Raw genomic sequence first — 17,386 nt, 5'->3', positions numbered from 1 at the left:
AAACAACACAATAGGAAATTTCAGTAAAAGAGTCACATATATTGAGTGCTGTGCTGGATACTTTTTCTCTATTATTTCTCACCATTGCAACATCCCGATAAGTTTTCATGACAGCTCCCATTATCCAAATGAGGACATCAGCCTGTTTAAAATTACAAACATAGGTTGTTTGTTCAAAAATAATTGAAGAATTTTCCTCACTCACAATGCAAGTGCTGATCTGGCTTAAATTCCGAGTAATACACCAAATGCTAAAGGTCTTCATGGTCGCTTCTTTTCCCCCTTGAGAGGAAGAACCATTGCTTTACAGAGACAATCTTGGTAGGAACTTGATTATCTTGGAAGTATCATACAAGTCTGTCTCATCTTGTAAGTCTCTGTCTTCCAAGGACCAAAAATTGAAGCTATATTCATTTGTTTTCTTAGAAGCCTATGCATTTCATTCTTTCTCTCGTTTAGCTTGTTTTTAAAAAGCTATATGCCACCTATCGCCTTAGGGGAAGAAATTCCCTTAGGATGAGATAGAGAATCTCATTGACATAGTTTTCCAGCTTATTTTATAACTGATCGCTAATGCAGTTGAGCAGTGTTTCCATGGGAAAGTCCTAGGAACTTCAAGTTTATGGCCAACATTTTCTAAGCTTTGCTCAGGTGCAGAGCATATACTTGGATGGTTGCCATGCACCTGCCACACAATATTCATGGGTAGAGGTGGACATACCTTGCAGGGAAGTGAAAAGATTTGGAGCATTATTCAGGCAGATCTATTACAATTTTAAAGGAGAATTATGAAATCTGAGTGATAGTTTGGAATGCTAATTCTGTACTATCCAGAGGCATTAATAGACGTTAGTCAAGTGAGTCAATTTAGCAGCCAGATGATCTGATCTCAGACCCAGTCTTTGCTATGAACTAACCGTGTACTTTGTGTTCATGATGTAACCTCACCTTTCCTATGTTTTCTCAATAATACATGGAGTGATTGCATGATCTAACTCATCTGTACTTTAACAAGCCCTGCAGATGATTCTGAGGCAGCGGACCATCAAGTTTGGGGACCATACTTTACAACAAAGATTGGATAACTTCATTCTGGTCTTTCTGTTTGTTTGAGGCAAGAAACATTTCTGAAGTAAATGCCATGTCTTACTCTTTGTTTCAACCTCAGCACTTGGAACAGGGTGCGAAACAGAGTTGGTGACCAATAAAATTAAGGGCCAATAAAGAAAGTGGAGGGAGGAGAGTGAGAGATGATGATTGAGGGAAAATTAGTAGAAGGAAAGATTTGAATATTCTCTTGGGTTCACACTGTACAGAGAATTTTTTCTTCTTTTTAAGCACTGGTTCTTGAACTTTAGCATATATAAAATTCATCCAGAGGTTGGTTAAAGCAGGTTGCTGGTCCTCATCCCAGAGTTTATCAACAGTAATTACAGAGTGGTACCACCATTATTCATTTCTAACAAGTTCCCAGTGGATGCTTCTGCTGCTTATATAGGGAACATTCATTTTATTTTCTTTTTATTCCATCTTTCCGTCAGGTTCAACAACAGCATGGATCTTAGAAATCACACAGATGTTTCAAAATTCCTTCTCCTGGGATTGACAGATGATCCAGAACTGCAGCCCCTGATCTTCTGCCTGTTCCTGTCCGTGTACCTGGTCACCATCCTGGGAAATCTGCTCATTGTCCTGACTGTCAGCTCTGAGTCCTACCTCCACACCCCCATGTATTTTTTTCTCTCCAATCTGTCCTTTACTGACATCTGTATAAGCACAACCACGATCCCAAAGATGCTGGTGAACATCCAAGCGCAGAATCAGGGCATCACTTATATAGGCTGCCTCACCCAGCTTGGCTTTGTCCTGTGTTTTGGTGGATTTGAGAATTTTCTCCTTGCAGCTATGGCCTATGACCGTTATGTGGCCATCTGTCACCCACTAATGTACGCAGTCATCATGAGCTCCTGCTTCTGTGGACTGCTAAGTCTATTCTCTCTGTTTCTTAGCATTGTGGTTGCCCTCCTCCACAGTCTGATGGTGTTGCGATTGTCCTTCTGCAAGGACCTGGAAATCCCTCACTTCTTCTGTGACCTTGCTCAGGTCCTCAAGCTCGCCTGTTCTGATACCCTCATCAACAGCATCCTGACATATGTTGTGGCTAGCCTTTTTGGAGGTATTCCTCTTGCTGGGATCATTTTCTCTTATACTCAAATTGTCTCTTCTGTTTTGAGAATGCCATCAGCAAGAGGGAAGCTTAAAGCTTTTTCCACCTGTGGGTCTCACCTCTCAGTTGTTTCCTTGTTCTATGGGACAGCTTTTGGGGTGTACATTAGTTCTGCATTTACTGATACTTCCAGAAAGACAGCAGTGGCTTCAGTGATGTACATTGTGGTTCCTCAAATGATGAACCCCTTTATCTACAGCCTGAGGAACAGGGATATGAAGGGAGCCTTGAGAAAACTCATCAGAAGGAGACCTCCTTTTCTGTGATTGTGCCATTGACTTTGGACTGGTGTTTCTAGAATGAATCAAAGTGACAGAAAACCTGGGTGAGGCAGAATGTCTGATTCTTCCACCTGCAAGTTCTTCCTAAATGAGTAGATAACATAATGGGTAAGAACATTTCAACTTTGCCTGGAATCATGACTTTGCTTTTAGTTTGGCTTTGTGACTTTAATCAAATGATTGCATTTCTTTAAACTCACTTTCTTTTGTCAGGTTGCCTAGAAGCAGAGAGTGATGCAGGGGTTCTTGTTTTAGTGACTTGTGATTTCTGTAGATGGAAATTTTTAAGAGGTGGATAGGGCAGGGGAGTAATTGAAACAAGACTGTGGGCATGTCTAGAGGTTAGTTTCCACCTGATCCCGTGGTTGGACATTTAAATTGCACCACAGAGTTAGACTTACAGTGAGGTAAGGGCGCTCACTTTTCATATCTCAATTTAGTAATTAATGAGTCCAGTCACTTGTAAACCATATCCTTCTGAGGCAACATTAGCATCCACTCCAGTTCTTTGTCGTAGGACTGGTTCTTATCAGAGTCACAAAGTGGTGGCAGCAAATGGAGGTGTCATACTCAGACATGATGCCCAGAGACAGAAATCTGACTGTCCTTCCCTGAGTAAGTTGATAATAGATCTTTCCATGGAGTCAGCCAGACAACATCTCTGTAGTGAGTTGAATGTTGGCCCTCAAAATGATATGTCTGCACTCTAATCTTCTTAACTTGTAAGTATTAAATTATGCCAAAAGGATGATTGTGCTGATTTGGAAAAGGATTTTTACATAGGAGGAGCTTATTCCATATTATCTGGGTGGGCTCTAAATGTAATCAAATGTATACTTTTAAGATAGAAGTGGAGAAGATACAGAGAAAAAGGAGGAGGCAATGTAGCCATGGAGACAGAAATTGGATTCATTCAGTCAGTATTTGATCATTCTTGTCTTACAAAACTGTCATTATCCTAAGACTCAGATGCATCTCTCTATGACCTCGCTATATATCTATATACAATTTACTGAATAAATTTGCTTCTTTTTCACCTTGTTAAAATTTGATATTAAGGAATAAATTCTTTCTCTTCGATGTTATTCTCATCATTGTACTTCCGAGAGTCAATCAATCATGTTGCTGGGTTTAGCAGTTATTTCCTTTCAGTGCTCTCTGTTTTTGTATTATGTATGGTGACATTAAAAAATAGCCACATTTTTCACAATAGCCGTGACTTGGAAGCAACCTAAGTGCCCATCAATAGATGAATGGGTAAAGAAGATGTGGTGCATATATACATATATACATGCACATAGATAGATAGATAGATAGATAGATAGATAGATAGATAGATAGATGCACAATGGAGTATTACTTAGTTATTAAAAATGAAATTGTGCCATTTGCAACAACACGGATGGACCTTGAGGGTATTATGCTAAGACAAATATGTCAGACAGAGAAAGACAAATACCATATGATTTCACCCATATTTGGAAGATAAACAAACAAGCACATAGATACAGAGAACAGATCGGTGGGTTACCAGAGGGGAAGGACATAGGGGAGGGTGAAAGGGGTAAAGGGGCACATACATATGGCGATGGATGGAAACTAAACTTTTGGTGGTGAACACATTGCGGTCTATACAGAAGCTTAAATGTAATGATGTACATCTGAAATTTACACAATATTATAAAACAATGTGACCTCAATAAAAATTTTAAAATGCAATATTTTGAAGTTTTAAAAATATTTTATTTTTTCCAGTTTATTGTGGTATAATTGACAGATAAAACTATATATTTATTGTGTAAAATGTGGTGATTTGATATAAGTATCTATTTTGAAATGATTACCAAAACCAAATTAACACATAAATCACCTCACATAGCTACTATTTATTTTGGTTAGAACTCTTAAGACATACTTGCTTCACAAATTTCCACCATATAATAGAGTATTATTAAGTATAGTCGCCATGCTGTACATTAGATCCACAGAACTTATGCCTCTTATAACTGAAAGTTTGTACCCTTTGACCAACATCTCCCTATTGTCCCAAACCCCAGCACCTCGCAACTACCATTCTACTCTCTGTTTCTATGAGTTTGACTTTTTTTTTTTTTTTAAATTCCACATATAAGTGATACTATACAGTACTTATGTTTCTCTGTTTGGTTTATTTCACTTCTCGTGTCACAAATGGCAGAATTTTCTTTTTATGGCTAAATAATAGTGGTGTGTGTGTGTGTGTATATATATATAATTGTGTGTGTGTATATATACATAATTGTTATTATTGTTGTTACAATATATAATGTTGTACATATATGTGTATATATCTATACACAAAATTTTCTTTATCCAGTCTTCCATCAATGGACACTTAGGTTGTTTCTATATCTTGGTCATCGTGAATAATGCTGAAAAAAACATGCAAGAGCAGATATCACTTCAAGATACTGATTTCCTTTCTTTCGCACATATTTCCAGAAGTGGGATTGTATGATCATATGGTAGTTCTATTTTTAATTTTTTTATTGAGGTATAATTGACATATAACATTACATTGGTTGCAGGAGTAAAACATAATGATTTAATATTTGTTTTTATTGTGAAATGATCACCACAATAAGTCTAGTCAACATCTTTTTCATACATAGTTACAATTTTTTTTATCGTGATGAGAACTTTTAGATTTACTCTCACAGCAACTTTTAAATATACAATACAGTGTTTTTAATTGTAGTCATCATGCTGTACATTATATCCCCATGACATTTATTTTATCACTGGATGTTTGTACCTTTTGACTCCCTTCACCCATTTCTCCCACCTTCACTCCCCACCTCTGAAAACCACCAATCTATTCTCTGTATCTATGAGCTCAGTTTTTTGTTTTGTTGTATTTTATATTCCACAAATAAGTGAGACCATATGGTATTTCCCTTTCTCTGTCTGACTTATTTCCCTTAGCATAATATCCTCAATGTTCATTCATGTTGTTGCAAATGGCAATATGTCCTTCTTTTTTCATGGCCAAATAATATTCCATTGTATAAACTTACGCCACACTTTCTTTATCCATTCGTCCATGATAGACTCTTTGGTTATTTCCATGTCTTGGCTATTGTAAATAATGTTGTAATAAGCATGAGAATACAGATACCTCTTCAAGATAGTGACTTCATCTTCTTCACATTTATTTCTAGAAATGAGATTGTTTGATCGTATAGTAGTTCTACTTTTATATTTTTGAGAAACTTCATACTATTTTCCGTAATGACTGTACCAATTTACATTCCCACCAACAGCATACCAGAATTCCCATTTCTCCACATCCTTGCCAATGTCTGTTATCTCTTGTCTTTTTGAGGAGAGCCATTCTAACAGGTGTGAGGGGATATCCCACTGTGGTTTAGATTTGCATTGACTGATGATTAGCGATATTGAGCATCCTTTCATGTACCTGTTGGCCATTTGTATGTCTTCTTTGCATTCCATAGGTAGGCTTTTCATTTTCTGATGGTTTCTACCATTCCGTAGTTGGGCTTTTCATTTTATTGATTGTTTCTTTTGCTGTGCAGAAGCTTTGTAGCTTAATATAGACCCACTTCTTAATTATTGCTATTGTTGTTTGTGCTTCTGGTGACATAATTGTTGCCAAGACCCACGTCAAGGAGAATTTTCCCTGTTTTCTTCTAAGAGTTGTATGATTTCAGGTCTTATGTTTAAATCATTAATGCATTTGGAGTAAATTTTTGTGAGTGGTGTAAGATAAATGTCCAATTTCTTTCTTCTGGATGTGGTTATTCAATATTTCCAACACCATTTATTGAAGAGACTATCATTTTCCCTTTGACTATGCTTAGCTTCCTTGTCAAATACAATTGACTGTATATGGGAGGGTTTATTTATGGGATCTTGCTTTTTGTTCCATTGGTCTGTCTGATCTTATACCAGCCCTACACATTTATCATTACTATAGCTTTGTAGTGCAATTTGAAATCAGTAAGTCCAATGCCTCCACCAGAGGTGTCCAGAAGCCATTTAAGACTTCCAGAGGAACCTGATCACATCACAGATACAGGTTGATTAGAGTCCAACCCTTGGGCAACAGTTAGGAAAATATACAGTCAAGCCCCTTCCAGGCAGAAAGTAGGAGCCTTGAGTTTTTCTTCTTCTTTCTGCTCAAAGCCCAGCGGAATAACCATGGGAAGTACTCACTTACCCATTTAAAAACTGCCTCTTTGTTTTCTGTGGTACTAGGGGACTCATAAATGTCAAGCCCTGTTGGCTTTCAGCGCTAGATGACTTAGGGGCCAGTCTCTCAGGTTTGCCATAATGGTTGGTGCCCTAAGTGTGTGGTCCAAATCCTTCATTCCTCAGGAATAGGCTGTAAGCTGGTGATTCCCTCCTGGTTGTAAGGCACTGTACCATGGGTGAAGTTTGTGGTGTGAGTATGTCTCAGTGTTTCTTACCTGTTTCAATGTGGGTATTTTCTCAGTCTCCTTATATGTAAGAGTCCCTCAATCAGTTTCTGGATTTCTCTCAGAGGGAATTGATCTGTGTGGAGCTGTACAGTTGGTGTATTCCTGGGAAGAGGGAGGTTAAGAAACTTCTATGCTGTCGTATTGTTGAAGTCAGAGAAAATTCATTAATTAATTTCAAATTTTTAACAAGGTCAATATTGAGGCAAATTTATTTAATATATGGTATCGGGAAATATAAAGGAGTGATAAAAAGGTGCATTAGAATCCTATGACAATGACCGTTTAGTAGGGCAAAATGATCGAATATTGGAAATCAAATACCAGCTGCATGAATCCAATATCTGTCTCCATGGTGACACAGCCTCCTCCTTTTCCTTGTGTCTACTCTACCTCTATTAATTTTATAAGGATACATGTGAGTATACTTAGCCCTCCCCTGCCAAGATAATCCAAAGTAAATGCATCCTCTGCAGAGACTGCTTTCCCAAATAAGTGACATTCATCATTTTGTCATATGTTACTAATCACAAGTTAGGTGGATTAAGATGTGGACGTACTGTTTTGAGGGCCACCATTTAACCCACAGTAGTCTTCTGTTTGACTCCATCTAAAGGCCTATTATCAACTGACCCAGGAAAAGATAGTTTTCTGTCTCTGGTCATCATGTTAAATTATAATATCTGTATTTACTGCCACTAACTTGTGAACTTGAGGAGAAACAGCCCTATGACTAAGTTACCAAACGGAGGAATGAATGATCCATTCTCTCCTGTTCTCATACATTCCCTACCTCTGAAGTCCTTGTAATGACAGACAATTCTCATTTCTGCTTGACTGTATGAGAGATAGGATTTTTTTTCTTATAACTGAAATCTTCCTCGCTGATGAAGTTCAAATATCTCACAATCATCTCAAACCACTGATATGACATCATTAAGCCAATGTTATAGATAATGAAGCTGAGTGTAGTGCATCCTAATGTTGTCTCATAGGGACATGATTTACCAGTGACTGGTCTCAGTAATTACTAAATTGGGGTGGGAAAGGTGAGTCCATGCCTCACTGTAAGCCTAACTTTGGGTTTCAACTGACATGTTCCTATCATGGGAGCAGGTGGAAGCCAGCTCTTGATGTGACCAAAGCTGTGCTTCCTGATTCCACCTTTTCCCTGCACTGTCCATCTTCTACACTTTTCGTTCTTTTGTGAGTCATTCAAAAAATATTACCAAAACTTGAACCAATGTCTCAAGTTCTGCTTATGTGGAGTGTGAGAAAAGAGAATGAGTTAAGAACTGAATTGAAATCATTTGTAAAACAACGCAGAGCTACACAAAAGAAAAGTTATGTTTCAACACCAAGATAAAATGTATTTGACTGTTATCTAGTCATTTTAGAAGTTGGTGACAGAAGAGCCAGGCTCAAAAAAAAGATAAAGTTTTCCGTGTACCACAAAGAGAATGAAACATAAACTGGTAGGTGGGCTGGAGCCAAGCCTCTCTGCTGATTTCTGTCAATACATATGTAGATACTTGCTCTTTCATGCAATGAGGATTCAAGAATGTATACAGAAGTCAAAATGTAATGATGTACACGTGAAATTTATACAATGTTATAAACCAACATTGCTTTAATAAAATATTAAAAATAAAAAAGAATGAAAATGGACTCCCACCTAACACCACTCACAAAAATAACCTCAGAATATAGTCCTAAATGTAAGATCTGAAACTAAAACTCCTAGAATAAAACATGGGTAAGCTCTTTGACGTTTCTGGCAAGGACTTTTTTTGGATTTGAAAACAAAAGCAAAGACAACAAGGCAAAAATAATCAGGTGGGACTCCATCAAACTAAAAAGTTTTTGCATAGAAAATGAAACCATCAACAAAATGACCTTCATTTGACAAATTTCTTACCTTTGCCAAATTCATGTTGGCTGATTGCTTTTCTCTCCAATTCTTTAATATTTTTTAAATATATTTAAGGTATACAACATTATAATTTGATATACATAATGAAATCATTATAGTTAAGATAATTAACATACCCATCTCTTCATGTAGTTACTATTTTTTTTTTTTTGTAGAAAGAGCACATAACGTCTACTCTGAGGCTACTACTCTGACTGTGATTACACCCTTGTTTAGCTTCTTTCCCTATCCTATCCTCATTCTGTCACTAACGTTTCTCCTAAGAACATTCCCCTCAAAATCACTATGGAAATAATCCCTTACTCAGGTTCTACTTTGATGGAAGCTGACCAAAAAATCAAGCTCAGAGAGCTCACATAAATTTTCAAAAATCCCAGTGTTAGGGAAGACCAAAGTCAGTGTTTAAACCTCAGTTAGACTGCTCTAAGTTATTTTGGTGTTTAACCATTGTAGGTTAATAATTTGGTGAAAGAAGAGTCAGATATTCTGACTCACCCAGTATTCCTGTACTTTGAATTCTTCCGGAAGCCAAGCCCAAGGCAGATGACACAATAACAAAAAAGATGTTCCTTAGGTGAGTTTCCTCAAGGCTCCTTTCATGACCCTGTTACTCTGTAGAAGAAGGGGTTCAACATTGGAGGGACCACATTGTACATCACTGGGGCTATTGCAGTCTTCTTGGAAGAGTGAGTAACTAATGTACACACCAGAAGCTCTGCCATAGAATAAAGAAACAACTGAGAGAAAAGATCCACAGGTAGAAGGGGCTTTACATTTCCCCCTTGATGATGGCATTCTCAGAATGGAGGAGACAATTTGAATGTAAGAAAAAATTATCCCAAAGAGAGGAACACCACCCAGTATGCTAGTCATTAAATATACCAGGATGTTTTTGATGATGATATCAGAACAGGAAAGCTTGATGACCTGAGCAAGTTCACAGAAGAAATAGGAGATTTCCAGATCTGTGCAGAAGGATGGTTACAACATCATCAGACTGTGGAGGAGGGCATCTGCAATGCTAATGATGCCACACACACAGGTGTGTGGAGGTGGGGGTTAGAGTCAATGGCCAGAATGATGAGCAGATTTCTAAGCAGAGTAACCGGGTGTATGGACAGGAAAGTCCAAAGAAGAGGAGCTGCAGTTATGGATCCTCAGAGAGACCTAGGAGGAGGAAATCTGTTACACCTGTTTGGTTTTCTGATTCCTTATTGTTGATGAGTCTGATGGGAAAATTACAGGTCATAGAACACATGAAGATGTACAAGGACTCCTTATTTTGGAAAGCCCTGACATCTATATTGTAAATTGATTTGAATATTACTCATCTTTTCCTTTCCCTTCTGCCTCTTTCTCATTCTCTCTCCCTTCCTCAACCTCTTTTTTTTCTATCCTCTGCTATACACTACCTGGTTACCCAAATCTTGGTTACTTCTTCCCTCATCTTGGCAACTAATAGGAAAAAATAGGAAATGATACATGGCTTTTTCCTTGAGAATTCTCCAAATCTTCAAATCAGCAAGCAGGAAAATCAAAACCAAGTACATTAAATGTGAATTTTGGAGCACAGTTTCTCAAACTCTACTTGTATCAGAATCAACTGGTGAGTTTGTTAAAACCCATATTTCTGTGCCCCACATTCAGAATATAAGATTAAGGAGATTGGACATGAGACTGAAAATTTTCCTTTCTAACACATTGCCAAATGTTACTGCTGGTTCAATTTTACTTGAGGACCACTGTTTTAGAGCACAGATCATTGTGGGCATGGAAAATCAACTCCTCCACAGGTTGGAGCTGAACCAGCCTAATTAGTGAAGAAACTGACGGCCTGACACATCAGTGTTCTGCAGAGTGAGCTGGCTGTATCTAGTCAAGTCCGTGACTCAATTAAACCTCTTTATTTTCAATGGGTCATCAAAATCTGTCCTTTTAATTGCCTATTTCCATTCCAGTGTCTCATCATTGGGTTCTTATCACAAAATGCATGCTATAATTGTAATTAGTAATTATATTAGCAGAATTATAAAGATAAATATAATAATTATTATAAACTGCTCCCACTACCATTAGCACTTATGGCGCTCTATTGCCGGGAACAATTGTCAGCACTTTTCCAAAATTAACTGATTTTATTCCCTCTAGTGACCTATGAGTTAGGTGCTCCCACCATCCTCTTGTTTACTCTTGACCTCACATAAATATAAAGCTCAAGTGAAGGAAAGTTATAGACACAACTCTAAGGAATAACATTCCATTCTTCCCTGGATGTGAAAGAAAAAAATGGAAGCTCTGAACTCAAGGAGCACAGAAGTACAGTGAAGCACTGGGATCCTGGTCAGAAATGATGGTCCCTCAGATTAGATTCAGATGTGCTGCATAATGGCCTGGGCATGGCTGTTGAATGGGGTGGCCACAGGCAGACTATTTACAGTCTCTGTGTCTCCAAGTTGTGCGATATACAAAGCTCTTCATTAGTCAAACTCTTTTACTCTCCTGTGATCAAAAGGCAGCAGAAATCCTTGAAGAGAAAGGCTCAGAGATGAAAAACTGCTTTGGCTGATCCTCTCACCTTGAGAGATCAAATCTATTTCATCTTCTTCCCTACACCTTTCTTGGCCAACATCTATTTCAAGTGTGTCTCACACCTCAACACATCTTCCTTCTGTTATTGAGTTCTAGAATTCCTTGTTTAGGTATATTTGAATACAAACATAACCTAAAAACAATATCAGGATGACTGATACTATATTTAAGCTCATAAATATGGTTTCTTTTTCAGGGTAGATATATATTACCTGTATAAATATATGTGATAATATATGACTGTATCCTAAAAATGCAACACAAGGGTTAATTTTATGTATAGCTTATTGAATGTTGGTGCCCGGGCATATTATATTTACCAGCTTCTAATATATTCTGCATACTCAAATGTAACAGGATGTTTTTCTCTTTATAGAATTTTACTACTAACTTTTCCGAGTTTAGTATTAGTAGCTTCAATATCCTTTTTTTTTCACATCAAGGACCATGGATTGAAATTTTGGTTCTTGGATACCAATATTATTGCAGTCAATTACCAGAGTAGTAGTCAATCTGTGAGACAGCATACCTTTGAGGATGTAACCATAAGATTTGGGGCTTGTTTGTTTTAGCAACAAATTTTCTTTTATCTGACTGTTATGACACAATTATCAAGACAAGGATAGATACAATAGACTTAGTGATCAGAAGGAAGAGCCCAGAGAGAAACCAAGACATAAATAGACAGTTTATTTACTCCAGAAGTGGAATTTAAATGATTAGATGAATTAATGAGCACCATTTTATTAATTCAGGTATATAAAATGAATTTGGATTCCCATCTTTTATCAAAGTCAAAATTAAACTCCATGTGGGTTCATGCCTCAAATGTACTAGGTAAAAGTATAAATCCTTTATTTTGAGGTAGTTATAGGTCACAGAAACAAGACCTAGTAAGAGCAAACCACTGAATAAAATATTGACAAATTCAACTCTATTAAAACTAAGCATTTATATTCATCCAAAACACATCGCAAATGATATGCAAAACGAACCACACAACTATTAAATAAGTTTCAATGAATATAACTGACAAAAGATTACTATCTCAATTAAATAAAAAACTGTTATGAAGTGGCAGCTTAATAGAAATACCATAAACAGATATACCACAAAACAGGAAAAATAAATGGATGGCAATATGTGAGAAGACTCTCAATCTCATAATAAGAGAAATGTCAATTTTTTCTTTCTTCCTTTTTTTATTGGAGTATTACTGACATACAACATTATGTTAATTTCAGGTATATAACCTAGTGATTTGATATTTATAAACATTACAAAATGATCATCATAATGAGTCTAATTACTATCTGTCCCCTATAAAGTTGTTACAATATTATTGACTATATTCCTTATGCTGTATATTACATCTCCATGGCTTATTTATTTTTTAACTGGAAGTTTGTAACTCTTAATTCCTCTCACCTATTTCAACAAACCCCCCACAATCCTTCCCTCTGGCCTCTAAAAGTTTATTCTCAGTATTGATGAGTCTGTTTATGTTTTGTTTTCTTTGTTAATTTGTTTTGTTTTTCAGATTACACATATAAGTGAAATCCTATGGTATTTGCCTTTCTCTGTCTGACATAGAGAAATGTAAATTACTTAAGTAATATTTTATACCCACTAGATAGTCAGAGTAAATGAAAATGTGTTGGAGATAATGTGGATCTCAAAGAACTTCTTACAGGAGTGAAAACTGGTACAACCACTTTGGAAAACTCTTTGGAACTACTCATAGGAGTTTTGGCACTCTCTTATACCCAATAACTCCACTTCTAACATAAAATTTTATGTTATTTCTACCAGGAAACATGTATGAGATTATTCAAACAGCTGTATTCATAATAGCAGAAAACTAGCTACCAAAATTCCATCCAAATCAGAAAAAATAACCATATTGTAATATCATCAAACACAATATAAAATTATATGGCATAGAATGTGAATGATTAGTGATACACCCAACAACAGATTTGAATCCCAAAAGCACAATGATGCAATACAATAACCAAGGCAGAGAAATCATATATTAAGATTAAACTATTAACAAGTTGAAAAACAAGCAAATTTTAAAATAAATATATAATTAATAAATTATATCAGGACACACACAGTGGTGAAAAAAGGATGCAGATGAATCCTATTAAAATGCCAGTACGTAGAACAAACATGATCAAATACTAGCATTTTCATAGTATCCAACCTAATAGAACATCAAATGAAGGATAAATATAGAATTCAGGATAGTGGTTACCACTGGGACAGAGATGTGATGTGACTGGAACACCCTTCCAGCATATTGTATGCTTTATTCTTAACCTGGTAATTCGTACATGAGTTTTCATCATATTATTACTTTTTAAGACTATAGATACATTTTATATACCACTTCATCTATGATATTTTAACAAGTAAAGTTGAGGTAAGGACTTTCATATACCAAAATACAAATTCTCTCCTGTTTTTTGAATATTAAAGTAATGTTTCTTAGACATCAGAGTGCATCAGAAACTCATAAAGTGCTTCTTTATAAAACTCATTTCTCAGACGTCTCCCAAAAATTCAAAGTTAGTAGTTCTCAGGTGAGATTTAGAAATCCGTAGCACGAACAAAGGTCTCAGGTGACCCATCTCTGCAGGTGTTCTGTGGACGTCAACGGAGAAACTCTGTACTAGAGCACAAAATGGACAGCAGGCAGGGAGCTGTCCTCTAGCTGTGGTGCTTACACAATACCTCCCCTCCACGCTGATGAAGGTCACCCCCTTGATTCTCCTGTGAGACCTCCATAGTTCCCCTCCACAAACACACACACACACACACACACACACACACACACACACACACATCCAGATAGATGCTTCTGCCTGATGTCCCAACCTTTTTGTACTTGTGGGAAATGTAATGGTCCCTAACCCTATCAACTTCTCTTTTCTCCTGTTGTATTTACACTTAACCTCGCCTCCACAGAAACACTGTTTCTTTCATAGAAACACATCGTGAAGTGTTGCACAAGAGCCCTGATTACGCAACCAACTCTTTAATACTTCAGTAAGACAATGAATTTTACTCAACCATATTTCTCTTTGTGGATCCCACCTGAGATAGTAAGAAATAACAGCAAGAAGAGGTAACTAAAGACATGAGTAAAAATTCAGATACATTTTTGTCAATAAATTAATGAGAAGAAGGCAAAGCAAATAAGGTGTCAGAAAAGATTAAGAATCATTAATCTGTCTATTTAATAATTAGTAATTTGATTCTATCACTCAGATCAGAAAAAGCTGCTGACAGATATTACAATGAGGGTAAGCAAGTATAAACTCTGAAGAAGAATTTATGGTAAAAACATGTGAGTGCAAAAAGATTATAAGATTTATAGTATTTGCAAGATGTGGAATACTATAATACCACTTAAATGCTATTGAGTACTCATATATGTCAAGCATTGTATTAAGTGTTTGCAGTGCTTATAAGCGTGACTGGCCAACAGGAACTAACTCTAGACGGTCAGGCTAAGTCTTTCATAGTAATCACTTTTCCCACATGAGTAATTAGGGGCATGTGATCCTATTTTCAGTGATGAGACTAAGGGGACATCTTCTGGATGACATCATGAAAAGGTCAATTATCAAACTACACAGGGAAGTACTTCCATTTTCTGTGTCTGGGCATCAAGATGGAGGATGACACCTGCATCTGCTGCCACCACCAGTCCTACATCTGAAGCCTCTCATTATGCAAACACTTTTATTGTTATTTGAATCCCAGGGCAGTGCAAATCCTTACAGACAAAGACTATAGAAGGGAGGAATTCAGAATGGATGATTCCCTGATCCTGCAAGCCAGTTGTACACCATCCAGCTCTCTCTACATGTTCTGCTCACCTCCATTTCACATACGTTGTACACATGGACACACTATAGTCTCTAATTGGATACCAGTCTTCATTTTCTAGGTACAAGCAATGGCATCTCTATCTAATTAATATCAGGAAACTCTGTGAAACTTTGTGTGAAAAAAATTTATATATGTGAGTACAAAAATATTTTTATAACATAGCTAAGCTATTGCAAAATGAAAACACTCAGAGATGTTTCTTTCTGAGTCACTGAATGTTTCCTGAACCTTAATCTTCACTCTGTATGTTTTATAAGCAGATTATTATTTATAATCTGTAAACAATTCTGCTGTGATCAATATAAATGGAATTTATAATTTCATAAATACCATTTCCAATTTCATCACAATAGTTTCAGTCTACATTTTTATTTCACATTAGAGGATCATGGCACTTTATTTTTAATAGAATTATGAAAAATTACAACATCACTGCCAAAGCAATAATATGCTAGTTCATCCATACTCTCAGTTGATTGAGGTGGATTTCAACGATAGTTTAATAGGTGATGATGGTTCCCCCGGTTAATACTTACACAAACATTTTTTCATGAATGAATTTAATATGTTCATGCATTTGTCAATTTATTTCACCACATATTAACACTTTCTACATGAACTTTGTTTTTCAGTCAATAGAGTTCTTGATATAGTATTTGAAACCATCATGAGACAAGATGGCACTTGAATTTTACCCACTCACTTCAACAAATTAAATAATAGGAAAAATATGAAAAGGCATAGCTGATCTCATAAAACAAGAGAAAGCTTTCCATGTACCACAAACATATTTCAAACATAAAGAGTGAGTGGACTAAAGCCAAGGGTTATGTGGATTTACTTCCATAAGGAGGAAGTTACTCTCTCCAGGTAATAAGCATCTTAGAAGCTAAATGTCCTGGAAGATATTAGGTGCTTTAACTCAAAGGCAAATGTGGAGCTTCAATACTTCAGAAAAGTAGGTTGTCCACACAGAAAAATCTTGTCCACAACAAGACTTGTGAACACTGCCTGGGCCCATGAATGCGGACTTGGAACTGATGAAACTTTCAGAGAAGCCCCAGGGAAGAACTGAACCAAGTTATCTGCTGGTGTGGTGACTGGATTTGTGATATTCACAATATATCCAAGCAGAAGGAATCAGGAAACTAGATTTAGGACTAGAGAACTGATTTGGTGATTGATGAGGGCATATGTGAACCTGCTGAACGAAAAAGCATGAGCCCACAGATGGAAAGAGAGAGAGGAAAAATCCTTCCCATACAAATAGAATCTGCAAATCAAAATGTAAATAGGAAGAAAAACAATCATGAAATAGAGAATCACCCCAATGAATATACAAAACATATGGAGGCCAGGACAGTTGAAATGGAACAAATAATAGGGAAAATAGTAAAGAGGTAGTGTCAGGCTGATTACACAAAAGCCTACTGACAACCGCAGATGAAGGGTAAGCCAGGTGTAGTGGAATTTGAAAAATCCTCTCACAATGTTTTTCTATCTGGTGTGCAGAGTTTCATTATCAGCACCTACAGCAGGGCTTGACAACTGTATGCTCTCAATTAATATTTATTTAATGAATGAACAAGTAAATAAGTGTGTATATTAGAACTTGAATATGATTTAACACATTCACAGAGTAAGAGTAAAACATATTATTTTCAGTAGATAGAGGAAAAGTATTTAAATAAAATGCAACAGCCTTTCATGATAATAAAAGTAGTGAAGTAAGGATAGAAGAAATCGTCTCAACTCAAAAAAGAGTATTTCAGAAATAATCTACAGTAAATGAAATAGTCAACAATTAAGTACTCAAAACATTCTCTTTAAAATTAAGAACAGTATAACAGATGCCACCTGACATCACTTTCATCCAAAAAACATAATGCAGCTTTGAGCTATTGAGAACAAATAAACTAGTCACAATTATTAGATAAAATTAGCATCTATGTAGAGAATGTCAAAGAATCTATAA

General features: G+C 36.4%; 1 protein-coding gene across 1 annotated transcript; it reads left to right on the top strand.

Annotated features, from left to right (window-relative positions):
• The first annotated feature begins 1,554 nt into the window (after positions 1-1,554).
• On the top strand, positions 1,555-2,493 carry LOC131394630 (olfactory receptor 7G2-like). The gene has a single exon (XM_058526018.1). It carries the CDS (start codon positions 1,555-1,557, stop codon positions 2,491-2,493), a length of 939 nt encoding a protein of 312 aa, XP_058382001.1.
• The last annotated feature ends 14,893 nt before the right edge of the window (positions 2,494-17,386 follow it).

Source organism: Diceros bicornis, chromosome 30, assembly GCF_020826845.1.
Source record: "Diceros bicornis minor isolate mBicDic1 chromosome 30, mDicBic1.mat.cur, whole genome shotgun sequence".
Taxonomy (NCBI): Eukaryota; Metazoa; Chordata; class Mammalia; order Perissodactyla; family Rhinocerotidae; genus Diceros; species Diceros bicornis.
This window is presented reverse-complemented; position numbering and strand designations above follow the sequence as displayed.

Coding starts and splice junctions, on each gene's coding strand:
- LOC131394630 (XM_058526018.1), top strand. CDS start 1,555: ATGGATCTTAGAAATCACACAGATGTTTCAAAATTCCTTCTCCTGGGA.